General features: G+C 46.7%; 1 protein-coding gene across 1 annotated transcript; it reads left to right on the forward strand.

The window, feature by feature from the left end:
* Positions 1–2,009: 2,009 nt before the first annotated feature.
* Positions 2,010–13,348, forward strand: LOC306977854 (protein NLRC3-like; the record flags this gene model as incomplete). The annotated part of the gene is made up of 9 exons (XM_079576293.1): positions 2,010–2,097; positions 4,812–4,897; positions 6,243–6,420; positions 6,934–8,665; positions 9,237–9,410; positions 9,767–9,940; positions 10,612–10,776; positions 13,116–13,244; positions 13,339–13,348. The coding sequence occupies 9 exons, from the start codon at positions 2,010–2,012 to the stop codon at positions 13,346–13,348; spliced, it is 2,736 nt and encodes a 911-aa protein (XP_079432419.1).
* Between the last annotated feature and the right edge of the window lie 323 nt (positions 13,349–13,671).

The following is a 13,671-nucleotide window of genomic DNA, read 5'->3' on the forward strand; positions in this document are numbered from 1 at the left end:
TCTTGGGAAAAAGCACCAAAAATGTGACAAAAATTCAACAAAAATTCAATAAAAATTTGACAAAAATTCAATAAAAAATTGACAAAAATTCAATAAAAATGTGACAAAAACTCAACAAAAATGTGACAAAAATTCAACAAAAAATCAACAAAAACTCAATAAAAATGTGACAAAATTCAACAAAAATTCAATAAAAAATTGACAAAAATTCAATAAAAATCTGACAAAAAATTAACAAAAATTCAATAAAAAATTGACAAAAATTCAACAAAAATGTGACAAAAATTCAACAAAAATTCAATAAAAATTCGACAAAAATTCAATAAAGATTTGACAAAAATTCAATAAAAATGTGACAAAAATTTAAAAAAAAATCGATAAAAAATTGACAAAAATTCAATAAAAATGTGACAAAAATTCAATAAAAATTTGACAAAAAATCAATAAAAATGTGACAAAAATTTCACACAAATTTCACAAAAATTTCACAAAAATTCTACAAAAAATCAACAAAAATGTGACAAAAATTCAACAAAAATGTAACAAAAATGTGACAAAAATGAAAAGAAAAAAAAACATACAAAAGGTGACACAACACAGCAACAACGCGAGGAAAAAGATCAGTTTTGTGGGTCTTAGCTTTCAAATGAGGTGTTACACAGGCCTATATAATGGCCAAAAGAGGACAGTGGGTAAGAGGTTAACGGGCTGAGTTACGAGAAACTATTGGGAAATTTAAGAGACAAAACATCCGCTCGCGCGCAAACAATCTAGGTACTCCATGAAAGCTAAAAAAAAATGAAAAAAACCATAAATAATAATAATAATAATAATAAAATATAATGGAAAAAAAATAATGATAATAAAACACATGGACACATGACGCACTCCTTTATCCTTTAATATTTTAACACTTTACTGTATCTGACATATTTACTTACAAGGCGTTGCCGAAAGTTAACACATAAAACAAATTTATTGGAAACCACTTCACTGATCATGTTTATCAATCTGCAAAACATGAATAAAAATCCTCTTCAGTGACAACGACATCCGACTGATCACACGGGAGATTCATGTGCGTGTTCCATCACGTTGGACAGACTTCCGTGTTTTTATCACGTCCTTAAACTAAAACCAGACTCCGCCCAAATAAACGTGTTGTTCTGTGCCCTCACCAAAGCCTGTATTTTCCAGGTAAGACGCTCTGCTTACTGGGCCTGGCGGTTTTCTTTATAAACATGCTGATACTGTGATTAAAGTCCGGATGCGATTAAAGTCCGGCTGCGAGGCACAGTCTGGATGCGAGGCACAGTCTGGATGCGAGGCACAGTCCGTCCAAAGCGCGTTTCTGGACAAACTGAGGAATGCTTTGCAGAGAGCGCGTAACGACAGGCGCTGCCTCTGAGCGCAGACCTGGCGCCGAACACCGCGGTGAAGTCAGTTTCACGTTGGATATTCGGCTCCAGCACCTGCGGCGGGAGCTTCCCTTTACTCCGACCCACCCGCTCAGTCTGGGTTTGGGGAGGAACGCGCTGAACGCGCCGCTCTGAACTCTGGTCGTTCCAATTTAGGGACCGTCAGTAAATGACTCTCTTACATAATCGCATTGGTTTTAAAAATGTACGTCTCGTGAAAATTCGAAAAAATACTTTTAAAACTGATTAAAAAAAATACTATTGTGGGAAAATAGACGAAATGGAATGTGCAGGTGTAAATTATATCATTCATTATTTTAGAATATTTTACAACCATTGTTGAAGACTGTATGAATATATTTTTCAATAGCTTTGGCATCACATGACCCAGAGACCCCATTCTCATTTATCATAGTAGTTCTAGTCCTGGGATACAACATATATATATATATATATATATATATATATATATATATATATATATATATAACACCTTTTTGTTTCCACATTTGGGGGTTGTACATTTTTGGAAGAATCAAAATGTGGCAAAATTAAACAAAATCCATCATTTCTGTTCAATGGCTTTGGCTCATGGCCCCTGTGTCTCCCGTCCAAGTGGACACTGACGCAGGGCCCCCTGGGGACCACCTGCCCCCCACTCAAACCCATCAGGACTGGGGTGAAGCGGGGGGGGACACCGATTGCCATAGTGGTTCCTGGAGTTTCAGTTTTGCTTTCCATACACGGCAGACGGTTTCGGAGCAAATCTAGAACTAGAAATATGTTCACATCATCCATCCATCCATTTTCTTCCTCTTTATCCGGGGCCGGGTCGCGGGGGCAGCGTCTCAGCAGAGACGCCCAGACTTCCTGATCCACACACACCTCCTCCAGCTGTTCTGGAGGTGGGAGTTGAAGACCCCACCGACAGAGGGATCCACCAGACGTTCCTACAGACCCTCACAACACGCTTGGGCCTGCCAGGTCTGACCAGCTTCCTCCCCTGCCAGCGGATCCAGCTCATCACCAGGTGGTGATCAGTTGACAGCTCAGCTCCTCCTGGGTAACTGAGCTCCTCACCCGATCTCGAAGGGTGCGCCCGCCACCCTGCGAAGGAAACTCATTTCGGCCGCTGCCGGCAATGGGAACCAAGCTCCTGCTGCTCATACAGGGAACGGACAGCCCTTAGCAGAGGGCCCCGGACCCCATACTCCTGGAGCACCCCCCACAGGGCACCACGAGGGCCCCGGACTCCATACTCCCGGAGCACCCCCCACAGGGCACCACGAGGGACACGGTCGAACGCTTTCTCCAAGCCCACAAAACACATGTGGACTGGTTGGGCGAACTCCTACAAACCCTCGAGCACCCGACGGAGGGTATAGAGTTGGTCCAGTGTGCCACGACCAGGACGAAAACCGCATTGTTCCTCCTGGATCCAAGGCTCGACTATCGGCCGGATCCTCCTCTCCAGCACCCTGGAGTAGACCTTACCGGGGAGGCTAAGGAGGGTGATTCCTCTGTAATTGGAACACACCCTCCGGTCCCCCTTCTTAAAGAGAGGGACCACCACCCCGGTCTGCCAATCCAGGGGCACTGTCCCCGACCGCCACGCGATGTTGCAGAGACGTGTCAGCCAAGACAGTCCTACAACATCCAGAGACTTAAGGTACTCAGGGCGAATCTCATCCACCCCCGGAGCCACCGAGGAGCTTTCTCACCACCTCGGTGACTTCAGCCCCGGTGATGGGCGAGCCCACCTCCGAGTCCCCAGCCTCTGCTTCCTCATTGGAAGATTGAGGAGGTCCTCGAAGTACTCCTTCCACCGCCCGACGACATCCCCAGTCGAGGTCAGCAGCCCCCCACCCGCACTGTACACAGTGTTGGTGAAGCACTGCTTCCCCCTCCTGAGGCGCCGGATGGTTTGCCAGAATCTCTTCGAGGCCGACCGATAGTCTTCCTCCATGGCCTCCCCGAACTCCTCCCAGACCCGAGTTTTAGCCTCCGCGACCGCACGAGCTGCAGCACGCTTGGCCTGCCGGTACCTCTCAGCTGCCTCAGGAGTCCCACAAGCCAACAAGGCCAGGTAGGACTCCTTCTTCAGCTTGACGGCATCCCTTACTTCCGGGCGCCACCACCGGGTTCGGGGATTGCCGCCGCGACAGGCACCAGAGACCTTACGGCCGCAACTACGAGCAGCCGCATCGACAATGGAGGAGGAGAACAGAGTCCACTCTGACTCCATGTCCCCCGCCTCCCCCGAAATCTGGGTGAAGCTCTTCCGGAGGTGGGAGTTGAAGACCCCACTGACAGAGGGATCCACCAGTCGTTCCCAGCAGACCCTCACAACACGCTTGGGCCTGCCAGGTCTGACCGGCTTCCTCCCCTGCCAGCGGATCCAGCTCACCACCAGCTCCGCCCCCTCTTCACCCGAGTGTCCGAGACACGCGGCCGGAGGTCAGACGACACAACTACAAAGTCGATCATCGACCTCCTACCTAGGGTGTCCTGGTGCCACGTGCACTTATGGACACCCTTGTGCTCGAACATGGTGTTCGTTATGGACAAACTGCGACTAGCACAGAAGTCCAATAACAGAACACCACTCGGGTTCAGATCGGGGAGGCCGTTCCTCCCAATCACCCCCTCCCAGGTCTCACTGTCGTTACCCACGTGGGCGTTGAAGTCCCCCAGCAGAACAATGGAGTCCCCAGTCGGAGCACTATCTAGTACCCCTCCCAGGGACTCCAAGAAGGCCGGGTACTCTGCACCGATGTTGGGCCCGTAGGCCGAAACAACGGTGAGAGACCTGTCCCCGACCTGAAGGCGTAGGGACGCGACCCTCTCGTCCACCGGGGTGAACTCCAACACGTGACGGCTGAGCTGGGGGGATATGAGCAAACCCACCCCAGCCCGCCGCCTCTCCCCGCGGGCAACTCCAGAAACATGGAGAGTCCAGCCTCTCTCCAGGAGTTGGGATCCGGAACCCAAGCTGTGCGTGGAGGTGAGCCCGACTATATCTAGTCGGTATCTCTCAACCTCCCGCACAAGCTCAGGCTCCTCCCCCCCAGCGAGGTGACGTTCCATGTCCCGAACACCAGAAGCTGTGCACATGGACCAGGTCGTCGAGGCACCTGCCTCTGACGGCCACCCAGTCCTCTCCACACCCGACCCCTACGGATCCCTCTGCGGGTGGTGGGTCCACAGGAGGGCGGGCCCACGTCGTCCCTTCAGGCTGTGCCCGGCCGGGCCCCGTGGGCAGAGGCCCGGCCACCAGAGGCTCTCGTTCAAGCCCCAGGCCTGGCTCCAGGGTGGGGCCCCGGCGGCGCCATGCCGGGCGACGTCTCGGCCCTTGTGTGTTGTACGTCCATAAGGGTCTTTTGTTCACATTAGTTCTGCAGATAAAGACCACACTTGTGTCCACAGGAGCAGAGGAGTCGGAGCTGCTGACCTCTTCTCCTGTCCTCACGTCCTATCAGGTAAGAACTTACAAACAGCACAGCCTTTCTGAGAAAACTAAAGGAATAAAGGAGTGAACAGAGACCGACAGTTAAGACAATCTCAATGAGACTCTTTTATCTGAGGATATTTAGAATTAAGTTACTTTTCTAGAATCAGAGGAAAACATTTAATTAATCATTAAATTCAGTTTCATGATCATAATAAGTGTGGTGGCCAGTAGTTGGAGGAGGTTTTAACTCAAAAGCCCACAAAGCACTGGCAGATCCAGTGTCAGGTTCAAACTATCTCCTGTCCTCCTCACCTCCTGACACACACAAACTGTCCACAGAGCTGATCGGGAGGGAGGTCTGAAGCCATAGACAAACACAAAAACATGACATATTTCATTCACAACTAAACTGGCTCCACAATAAGAGAGAAAACGTCAGACCAGCCGGGGGAAGGTTCAGCTCCACCTCATTGTGGGCCTGTGGCGTTTCCTCGTTAGTGCCAGACGTCTTAACAAGTGTCGCTGCACAGTTTTAATCACACAGCGTTTTTATACAGTGGTGAGAAAAAGTACAATTAATTCACAAGTTTATCCAGATATTTTACAGAAAAACCTTCACATTCACAACAGTGTGAATAAGTAAGTGAACCCCTGTGTTAAATATCTGCTGATGCTTCTTTTGCAGCAGTAACTGCTTTTCTGTAGATCAGACGCTCACAACGATCAGGAGGAATCTCGGATCATTCCTCTTTACAAAACTGCTGCAGTTCAGTGAGATTCAGGCGCTGTACTTACTTATTCCTCCCTGAATGGTTAATGTTATGGCCAATAAAAAATATGATCAATGTAAATGTTTGGGTGGTGTTAGTTTAAGCAGACACTGTTTAGTGACTAATTAGGCAAAGTGCAATACTCTGATTGGACAAAGTAACAGAATATGTTACAAAATACCCTTTATGGCAAGTATTCAGTAACTAGATACAATTTCAAAGTATTCTCCCCAACACTGACCATTGCCAGGCAGTAATGTGATCGTTACCACGGGATACATGGAACAATTATGAGCAAATTACGACACAATAGATGGATAAAGAAACTCGACTTCCTCTGGCTGTGATGGATCTGGATCTGTGAGATCCAGGGCTGAGCTACACATTTTAGGACAGACTAACAGGAGTGAGGCTGCCAATCTGTGCCACTCACTCACACTCAGTTCACACAAATGAATCTGTTTTCCTCTAAGACATCGGTCTGAAGGTAAAAGAATAAAGTAAATGAACTGAGACACGTCAGTGACACAGACTGTGTTGTTTCTGAATCAAAGTGAACCTGAACCTGTTCATGTGTGACTGATGTTTTCTTTCTTTCTACAGTCGGATCGTTCCAACATGAGTGACTGTGAGGGGAAACCGAGCGGAGAAGCTGAGGCTGAGGAGACCAGAAGAAAAGAACCTCAGAAGAGCCTCGTCTCTGAGGACGACCTGGGATATGGACCATCAAAACACAGAGAGAAGTTAAAACACGAAGAGCCTGGAGGCGCTTCAGACTGGGGTAACTTTAGAATTTACTAATACTCGTAATATTTGGAGGAGAGTGTTTCCCTGTGAAATCTGTGGTCGTCAGGATGATTTTTAGTTTGTCATAATTAAAGCTACACAGGTCAGAACCGAACATTTATCAGACAGATCTCCATTTGAGTAGTTTTACTTCACAAATCCTCTGAGGAGCACAATAACCAAAGCTCTGCCTCCACTGTGGGCTCTGCAGCTTCTATAGACTTCTGTCAAGCAGAGCAAAGGTCACATGATCTCAGTGACCTCTGTGACCTCTGACCTCTGTGACCTCTGTGACCTCTGTGACCTCTGTGACCTGTGATCTCAGTGACCTCTGTGACCTCTGTGACCTTCATTGAAGACACAGGGTGTCACTAAAATCCCCATTTAAGTTGTTTCAGATGAAAATATGTTTGAAATTAGGACTAATTCTCTTTAAAAAGGACTTAACTTAAATTGTTCGTTTGAATGAGGACAAGTCATAATATTGATTGATTTTCTCTTTTTTCAGATCCACACGAGGCTTTAGTCGTTTACAAACTAAGTCTTAAGACAAAGTGTGAAACAGTGTCTGAAGGAAGTGCCTCAGGGAGGAGAGTTCTTCTGCAGCAGGTCTTCACTGAGGTCCAACATGAGGTCATTCAGATGGAGGCAGATTCCAACAAGAGGAGCATTCAGGAGACAGTCATCAGCTGCAACGACATCTTTAAACCACTGCCCTCTGAACGCCAGCAGGGGGCGCCCCTCAGGGTGGTGCTGACTGTGGGCGTGGCCGGAGCGGGGAAGACCTTCTCAGTCCTGAGGTTCTGTCTGGACTGGGCCCAGGGCTTAAAGAACCAGGAGCTGCAGCTGGTGGTGCCGCTGTCCTTCAGAGAGATGAACCTGCTCACCACCAGGGGGCGCTACAGTCTGATGGAGCTGATCCAAGCGTTCCATCCAGAGCTGCAGGAGCTCCTTCCTCACGCTCTGAGCCACAGTAAAGTCCTGATCATCTGTGACGGCCTCGACGAGAGCCGCCTGCCTCTGGACTTCAGCTGTGAGGTCGTCTCTGAGGTCACACAGAGGTCAGAGGTCAGTGTGCTGCTGGTCAACCTCATCAGAGGAGACCTGCTTCCTCACGCCCAAATATGGATCACCTCCAGACCTGCAGCGGCCAATCAGATCCCAGCGCAGAGCGTGGACAGGCTCACGGAGCTGCGAGGGTTCTTCACTGATGATCAGAAGGAGAAGTTCTTCAAGAAGAAGTTCACTGATGAACGGGAGTTTAACTCAGCCATGTCCCTCCTCAGATCCTCCCGCAGCCTCTACAACATGTGTCAGATCCCGCTCTTCAGCTCCATCACAGCCACAGTGTTGAAAGCCCGTCATAGAGGACCACTCCTGCAGACGCTCACAGAGCTGTACGCTCACTTCCTGTTGGTGAAGACCCTCAGCATTAAGACGACACAGAAGAGTCTGTTGGACTGGTTTCAGAAGTTCAATATCTTTAGACGAGGGCTGAGCAGAGCCGACTGTGAGCTGCTCCTGAAGCTGGGCAGACTGGCCTTTGAACAACTGCAGAAAGGAAACATCATGTTCTACCAAGAAGACCTGGAGCAGGTGGGTCTGGACCTGAGCGAGGCCTCGTTCTTCTCTGAGATCATCAAACGAGAAAGTGTCTTTGACAAACCGGTCTACAGCTTCTTCCACCTGAGCCTGCAGGAGTTTATGGCTGCGGTTTATGTTCACCACTGTTTCAGGAACAACACGGACGAGCTCAAGGAGTTTCTTAATGTTGGTGCAGGGAGCATCCCACAAAGACCTAACGAGCTTCTCAAACTTGCTTTTATTAAAACCCTGAAGAGTCCAAACGACCTGTTTGTGCGGTTCCTTCATGGCCTCAGTCTGGAGTCCAACCACAGACCTTTAGGAGCTCTGCTGAGTCCAGTGGACCAATCAGAAATCACCAAAGTCATTGAAAACCTTAAAGAGATGAACTCAGAGAGAGTCTCTGTCGACAGAAGCATCAGCATCTTCCACTGCCTGGTGGAGCTGAAGGACCAGTCTGTGCAGCAGCAGATCCAGGACCTCCTCAGGTCAGGAGACCCGTCACAGCCTCTGTCTGAGCTCCAGTGCTCGGCTCTGGCCTACATGCTGCAGGTGTTAGAGCAGGTCCTGGAGGAGCTGGACCTGAACAAGTGCAACACGACTCGCCAGGGCAGATGGAGACTGATCCCAGCGGTGAAGAACTGCAGGAAGGCTCTGTGAGTATGAGAACATGTTTATTAGATTTTACAATCTGAAACCACATCTGAGAGACTTAAACACTTTTAGATTTCACACTTTGAGTGTGTTTTTGAAAGACTGTGTTTGAATAAATGGAAACCAGTGAGAGTTTGCAAAGCTCTTTATCTGAAGTCGAGCTCAGCCTGTGAGTTTACACATCGATGTCATGAGGCTTTGAGTTTCTCTGTTTCCTCTGGAGGAAGAGTCTGGGGAGAGGGAAGTCTAAGCCCTCTGTGTCTCAGAGCTGTACGTCTCCTTTGGCGAGACTCATGATGCAGTGTTTCCCAACCAGGGGCCCGGGGACCCCACTGAGCAGGAGGTGCTTGTACTTTAGATTAAAAACAAAGAGAAACTGAGTCAGATTTCAAGATTAATTTCAAAGGAAAGTTAGTTTGAATGATTTCAGTAAAAGGTTTGACTCTGAGAGTTTTTTAGCTTCATTTTAACACACTATTAAATACTGATAATCTTTATTTTACCAAAGTGATTGAGACCTGCAGCTCTACAGGCCCAAAGTGTCTGGATCCTAAACTGTGTTTGTTTCTTCAGTCTTTCAGAGAGTAGGCTGACTCTGACTCACTGTGAAGAAGTGTCTTCAGCGCTGAGATTTAGACTGTCTGTGCTGGAAGAACTCGACCTCAGTGGAAACTGGATCCAGGATGGAGGAGTGAAGGTCCTTTCTGTGGGACTGACAAGCCCACACTGTGTTCTGGAGGTTTTAAGGTCAGAACGTTTTTATGATCAAATCATTCACTTTCAGAAACGTCCAAATAAATCCTGCTCATATTGTCTCTTTTATATGTGTCATAATAAACACTGTCCGTCTGATAGAACATGTTTTAAAAGTGAAACAAACTGTCTTTGACAGTGGAACAAAAGGATCAGTTGGTGTTTGATGATAATCTCTGAGTCTGAAAGCACTGCTCAAACTGTACATATATAATGTAATATAATATAATGTAATGTAATGTATGTATATTATCTTCTTTATTTCATCCTAACACAGAGTCTGAGCTGCCCCGTCTCAGTTACTACAGGAGGACGGGAGGGCATCTGACACTTGTGTTTTGTTTTCTCAGACTGAGGGGCTGTGGTCTGACAGAACGGGGCGGCTCTGTCCTCAGCCTCGCCCTGGCGTCCAAACGCTCCCGCCTCAGAGTCTTGGACCTGAGTGAAAACCCACTGAAGGATGATGGAGTGATGTTTTTATGTGACTTTCTACAGAGTAATTGCTGCCGCCTGAAGAGTCTGAGGTCAGTCACTCTCATGACACGACTCTGCACCGACACATTTAGAACTGAAGAGCAGATCTGACCCACAGACGGCTCTAAAAGGTCAGTGAGTGAGGGCAGGTTATTATTATTTGATCAGGATTATCATTAGTACAAGTTTATTTGCACAAAGTCATTCAAAGTTCTTCAGTTTCATCAAATCATAAGAAACAGATCAAATCAGTCCATAAAACATCAGCATGAAAATGAAGTAACTACAACAAAAGCAAAGAGTCAATGAAATCCTTTCAGTCTCATATTCACGGGTAAAAAGTGTTGCTGATCCAGATCTGAGCCTCAGCGTGTTTAGTCCTGACTCTGGGACAGATGGTTCATACGGCTCTAACACGTCACACATGTGTTCTCTGAGCGACAGTGCACAGACCAGAGCACTGGACTAATATGGTGGTACTTCCTGGTTCTGGATGTTCTGCTGGAGACAAACACATGGATCAGTCTCTCTCAGTCTGGTTACTCACGATACCAAGTGTTTACAGCCCATATGTCAAACCTCAGCTGTCGTTTCTATAAATCTGTGTCAGATCTGTGTGAGGAACATCCTGAACCAACCACCAGAATCTACTGGAGGATTGTATGATGAGGATTTGATTGTTTTAGATGAACTCTGTTCCTCTGTGTTTCTTCACACTCAGCCTAAAGTCGTGTGGTTTGTCGGACCTCAGCTGTGAGTATCTGGTCTCTGCTCTGGAGTTTAATAAGAGTCTGGAGGAACTGGATCTACAGGACAACAACGTGACGTCACGGGGAGTCAAAAAGCTGAGAGACTTTCTAACAGGACCAGACCACAGACGCATCAGGTCAGACATGTTCTGTTTCACCGTCAATTTTACACAATTTACACAATTATCAGACCCTCCAAACGTACAGTTCAGTGTGAAGCAGAGCTGGCTTTAGGATTCCACGTCTAAATATAGGTTTGGTGTCAAAGTTCAACCTGCTCAAAGCGCTCATGTGAATGTTGTGTCTCTTCACGCCGTAGTCACTTTAACACCACAATGACCAAAGTCACCTGTAGTTCTCTGTAGGTGTGAGGGCGAGGTCAGAGGAACCTCACTCAGACTCAGAGAGAACCAAGTGTTTCACACTGTGTTCCTTTGGCTCTTCAGGATCCAAGATGACGTCACTCTCATGCACCGAGGGCATCCCTCTCTGCTCTATATGATGATTATATTTCTGGAAGTCCTTCACAGCTCCACACATTCTGTCTGTGGGAGGAGCCTCAGCCTCAGCCCGGACCGTTACCAAACGTGTTCTGATTCTGGCTGTGGCCAAACTCTCTCATCATCATGTGTTTGTTACTGACAAACAGCTGTTTACTGACCTGAGTTATAGATACAGAGGCATCTCTGGAATCGCCCATATATGGTCATATTTGAAAACAGTTAAGGGGGAAACAATTTGGAAAAAAATTTAGACTTTCTCTAATTATTAAAAAACTACTTTAACAAATGCTGAATTATGAATATGAAAGTGTGGGGATAACGAAGAATGGACATAGAAAGAAACTGCCCCTCAAAAGTCTCTATATTCCATCATTGGTGTGTTTTTGTCATATTCATCATTGTTTATTTCCTTGTATTATTTCTATTTATTTTTAAGTACATTAATACTGAGCCAGCCCTTTAGATTTGCAATAAGTGTAATTCATACAATCGACCACAAGGGGGAGGTACCTTCACATGAACTGCGGGCGTCTGAAGAATAAACGGCAGACAACATCTCGCACAACATTTACGGTTATGTTGTGTTCGCAAAAAATAAAACCATCGAAGTCACACTCTGAGTTCATTCTTCATCAAGTGTGCAACAATAGTTTTCTACTAAATAAAGAAACAAAGACATGGAGAGGAGCAAAGTGGCCCTTAAATACATGAAAAAAACGGAGGTAATGGGCTAATGATAAAGTTAGCTAGTGCGAGCTACAACTGCCGTTTTTTCACTTCTACTGAAAAATCTGCTGTGAGAAAATATCCATATGGACCTGATTTACACTTGACTTTATTTATGTGATAAATAAGTTGATATTCCACCAGAAAATGGATAAATAGAGTGAAAAATTGTGTTTCTCTAAAGATTCTGTTTTCCCCTCGGCGAGGCCACGCCCCCTTCTGTGTCAGACGGCATCTCGTCCATAGAAGGGGGCGTGGCCTCGCCGAGGGGGAAATAGAATCTTTTGGGAAACACCATCACACACAAGTATAGTCAAGTGTAAATCAGGTCCATATGGATATTTTCTCACAGCAGATTGTTCTGTAGAAGTGAAAAAACGGCAGTCGTAGCTAGCGCTAGCTAACCGTTAGCATTAGCCCGATGCTAACATGTAGCATCATGTTAGCATTCTCCGTTATTCATGTATTTATGGGCTGTTGAACCACTTTGCTCCTCCCCATGTCTTTGTATCTTTATTTAGTAGAAACTATATTCATAATTCAGCATTTGTTAAAGTAGTTTTTGAATAATTAGAGAACATTTTTAAATGTTTTCAAAATTGTTTTCCCCCTTAACTGTTTTCAAACATGACCATATATGGGCGATTCCAGAGATGCCGTCTGTGTCTATGGTCTGGGTGAATACTGGATTCTGATTGGCTGGAATGTGTCCATTAACAAGTGATAATGTAGACCAGTTAAAAAACAGTTAAATCACGTTCTGTTTCCCTCCACTGCAGCTGTTTCCATAGTAACGATCAACAATTGAGCTGGAACTAGTTTCAGGTGAAGTAACTCCTGAATGAACAGTGTGAGTGGGCGGGACCCTGGTATAAGCGGACGATGCACGACCAGGCGTCCGTTATCAGAATAACCGTGGGACGGCGACACCTCGTCGAGCTTTATCTCTCACTTATTTCCTGTGTCTTTGGTCACGGGTTACATCAGGAGGAAGTGCGCCCCCTGCTGGCCTAAAGCATTGAAAATCAAATCAAGCTATCGTAGCCACAACCGCCCCTGAGGCGGTCTGATGGAAGCGAGGCTGCCAATCTGTGCCATCTGCCTCTCCCACCGCTCACTCACACAGGCAAACACACTCTCATTCATTTTCACCTATTGTACATGTTTTTAGTGGTCGAGGAAACCAGAGGAAACCTACGCAGACACAGGAGGACCAAGTGTTTGACTGTGTTCCTTTGTCTCTTCAGGATCTGGATCCAAGATGGCGTCTCTCTCGAGCGGAGGCGCTCCTCTTTGACTCTTTATTCAGATATGTCTCCTTTATATCCGTTGGAGCGGTCTTCATCCTCCTCGTCTGCAGGCCGGTATGTCCCTCGGTGAGTTCTCCTCTGGTTTTTATTTTCTCCTCACCTTGTTCTGACTCTGGCTGTGGCCCGACTCTCTCATCATGTGTTTGTTTCTGATAAACAGCTGTTACTAACCTGAGTTATTTCCTGCCTCTTTGGTCATGAGTTACATCAGGAGGAAGAGCGCCCCCTGCTGGCCTAAAGTATATCCAAATCAGATCAATGGGGCAGACTGATGGAAGTGAGGCGGCCGATAAAAGGCTGATCGAGAAATCGGGCCGATATTTGGGGACTTCACGATATCGGCTATCGGCCGATCCAGCTCTGATTAAAGTGAATATTTCTGTGAATGAAAGTGTCAGAGGCTGAAGTCAGGGCTTTGGAGCGAGTCCTCGGCTTCAGGGGAACAGAGACACCAGTGTTGCACTGACGGTGACCAGGAGCTGGTTCTGGAGCA

The sequence above is a fragment of the Gobius niger genome (genome assembly GCF_951799975.1).
Source record: "Gobius niger genome assembly, chromosome: 18".
Classification (NCBI taxonomy): Eukaryota; Metazoa; Chordata; class Actinopteri; order Gobiiformes; family Gobiidae; genus Gobius; species Gobius niger.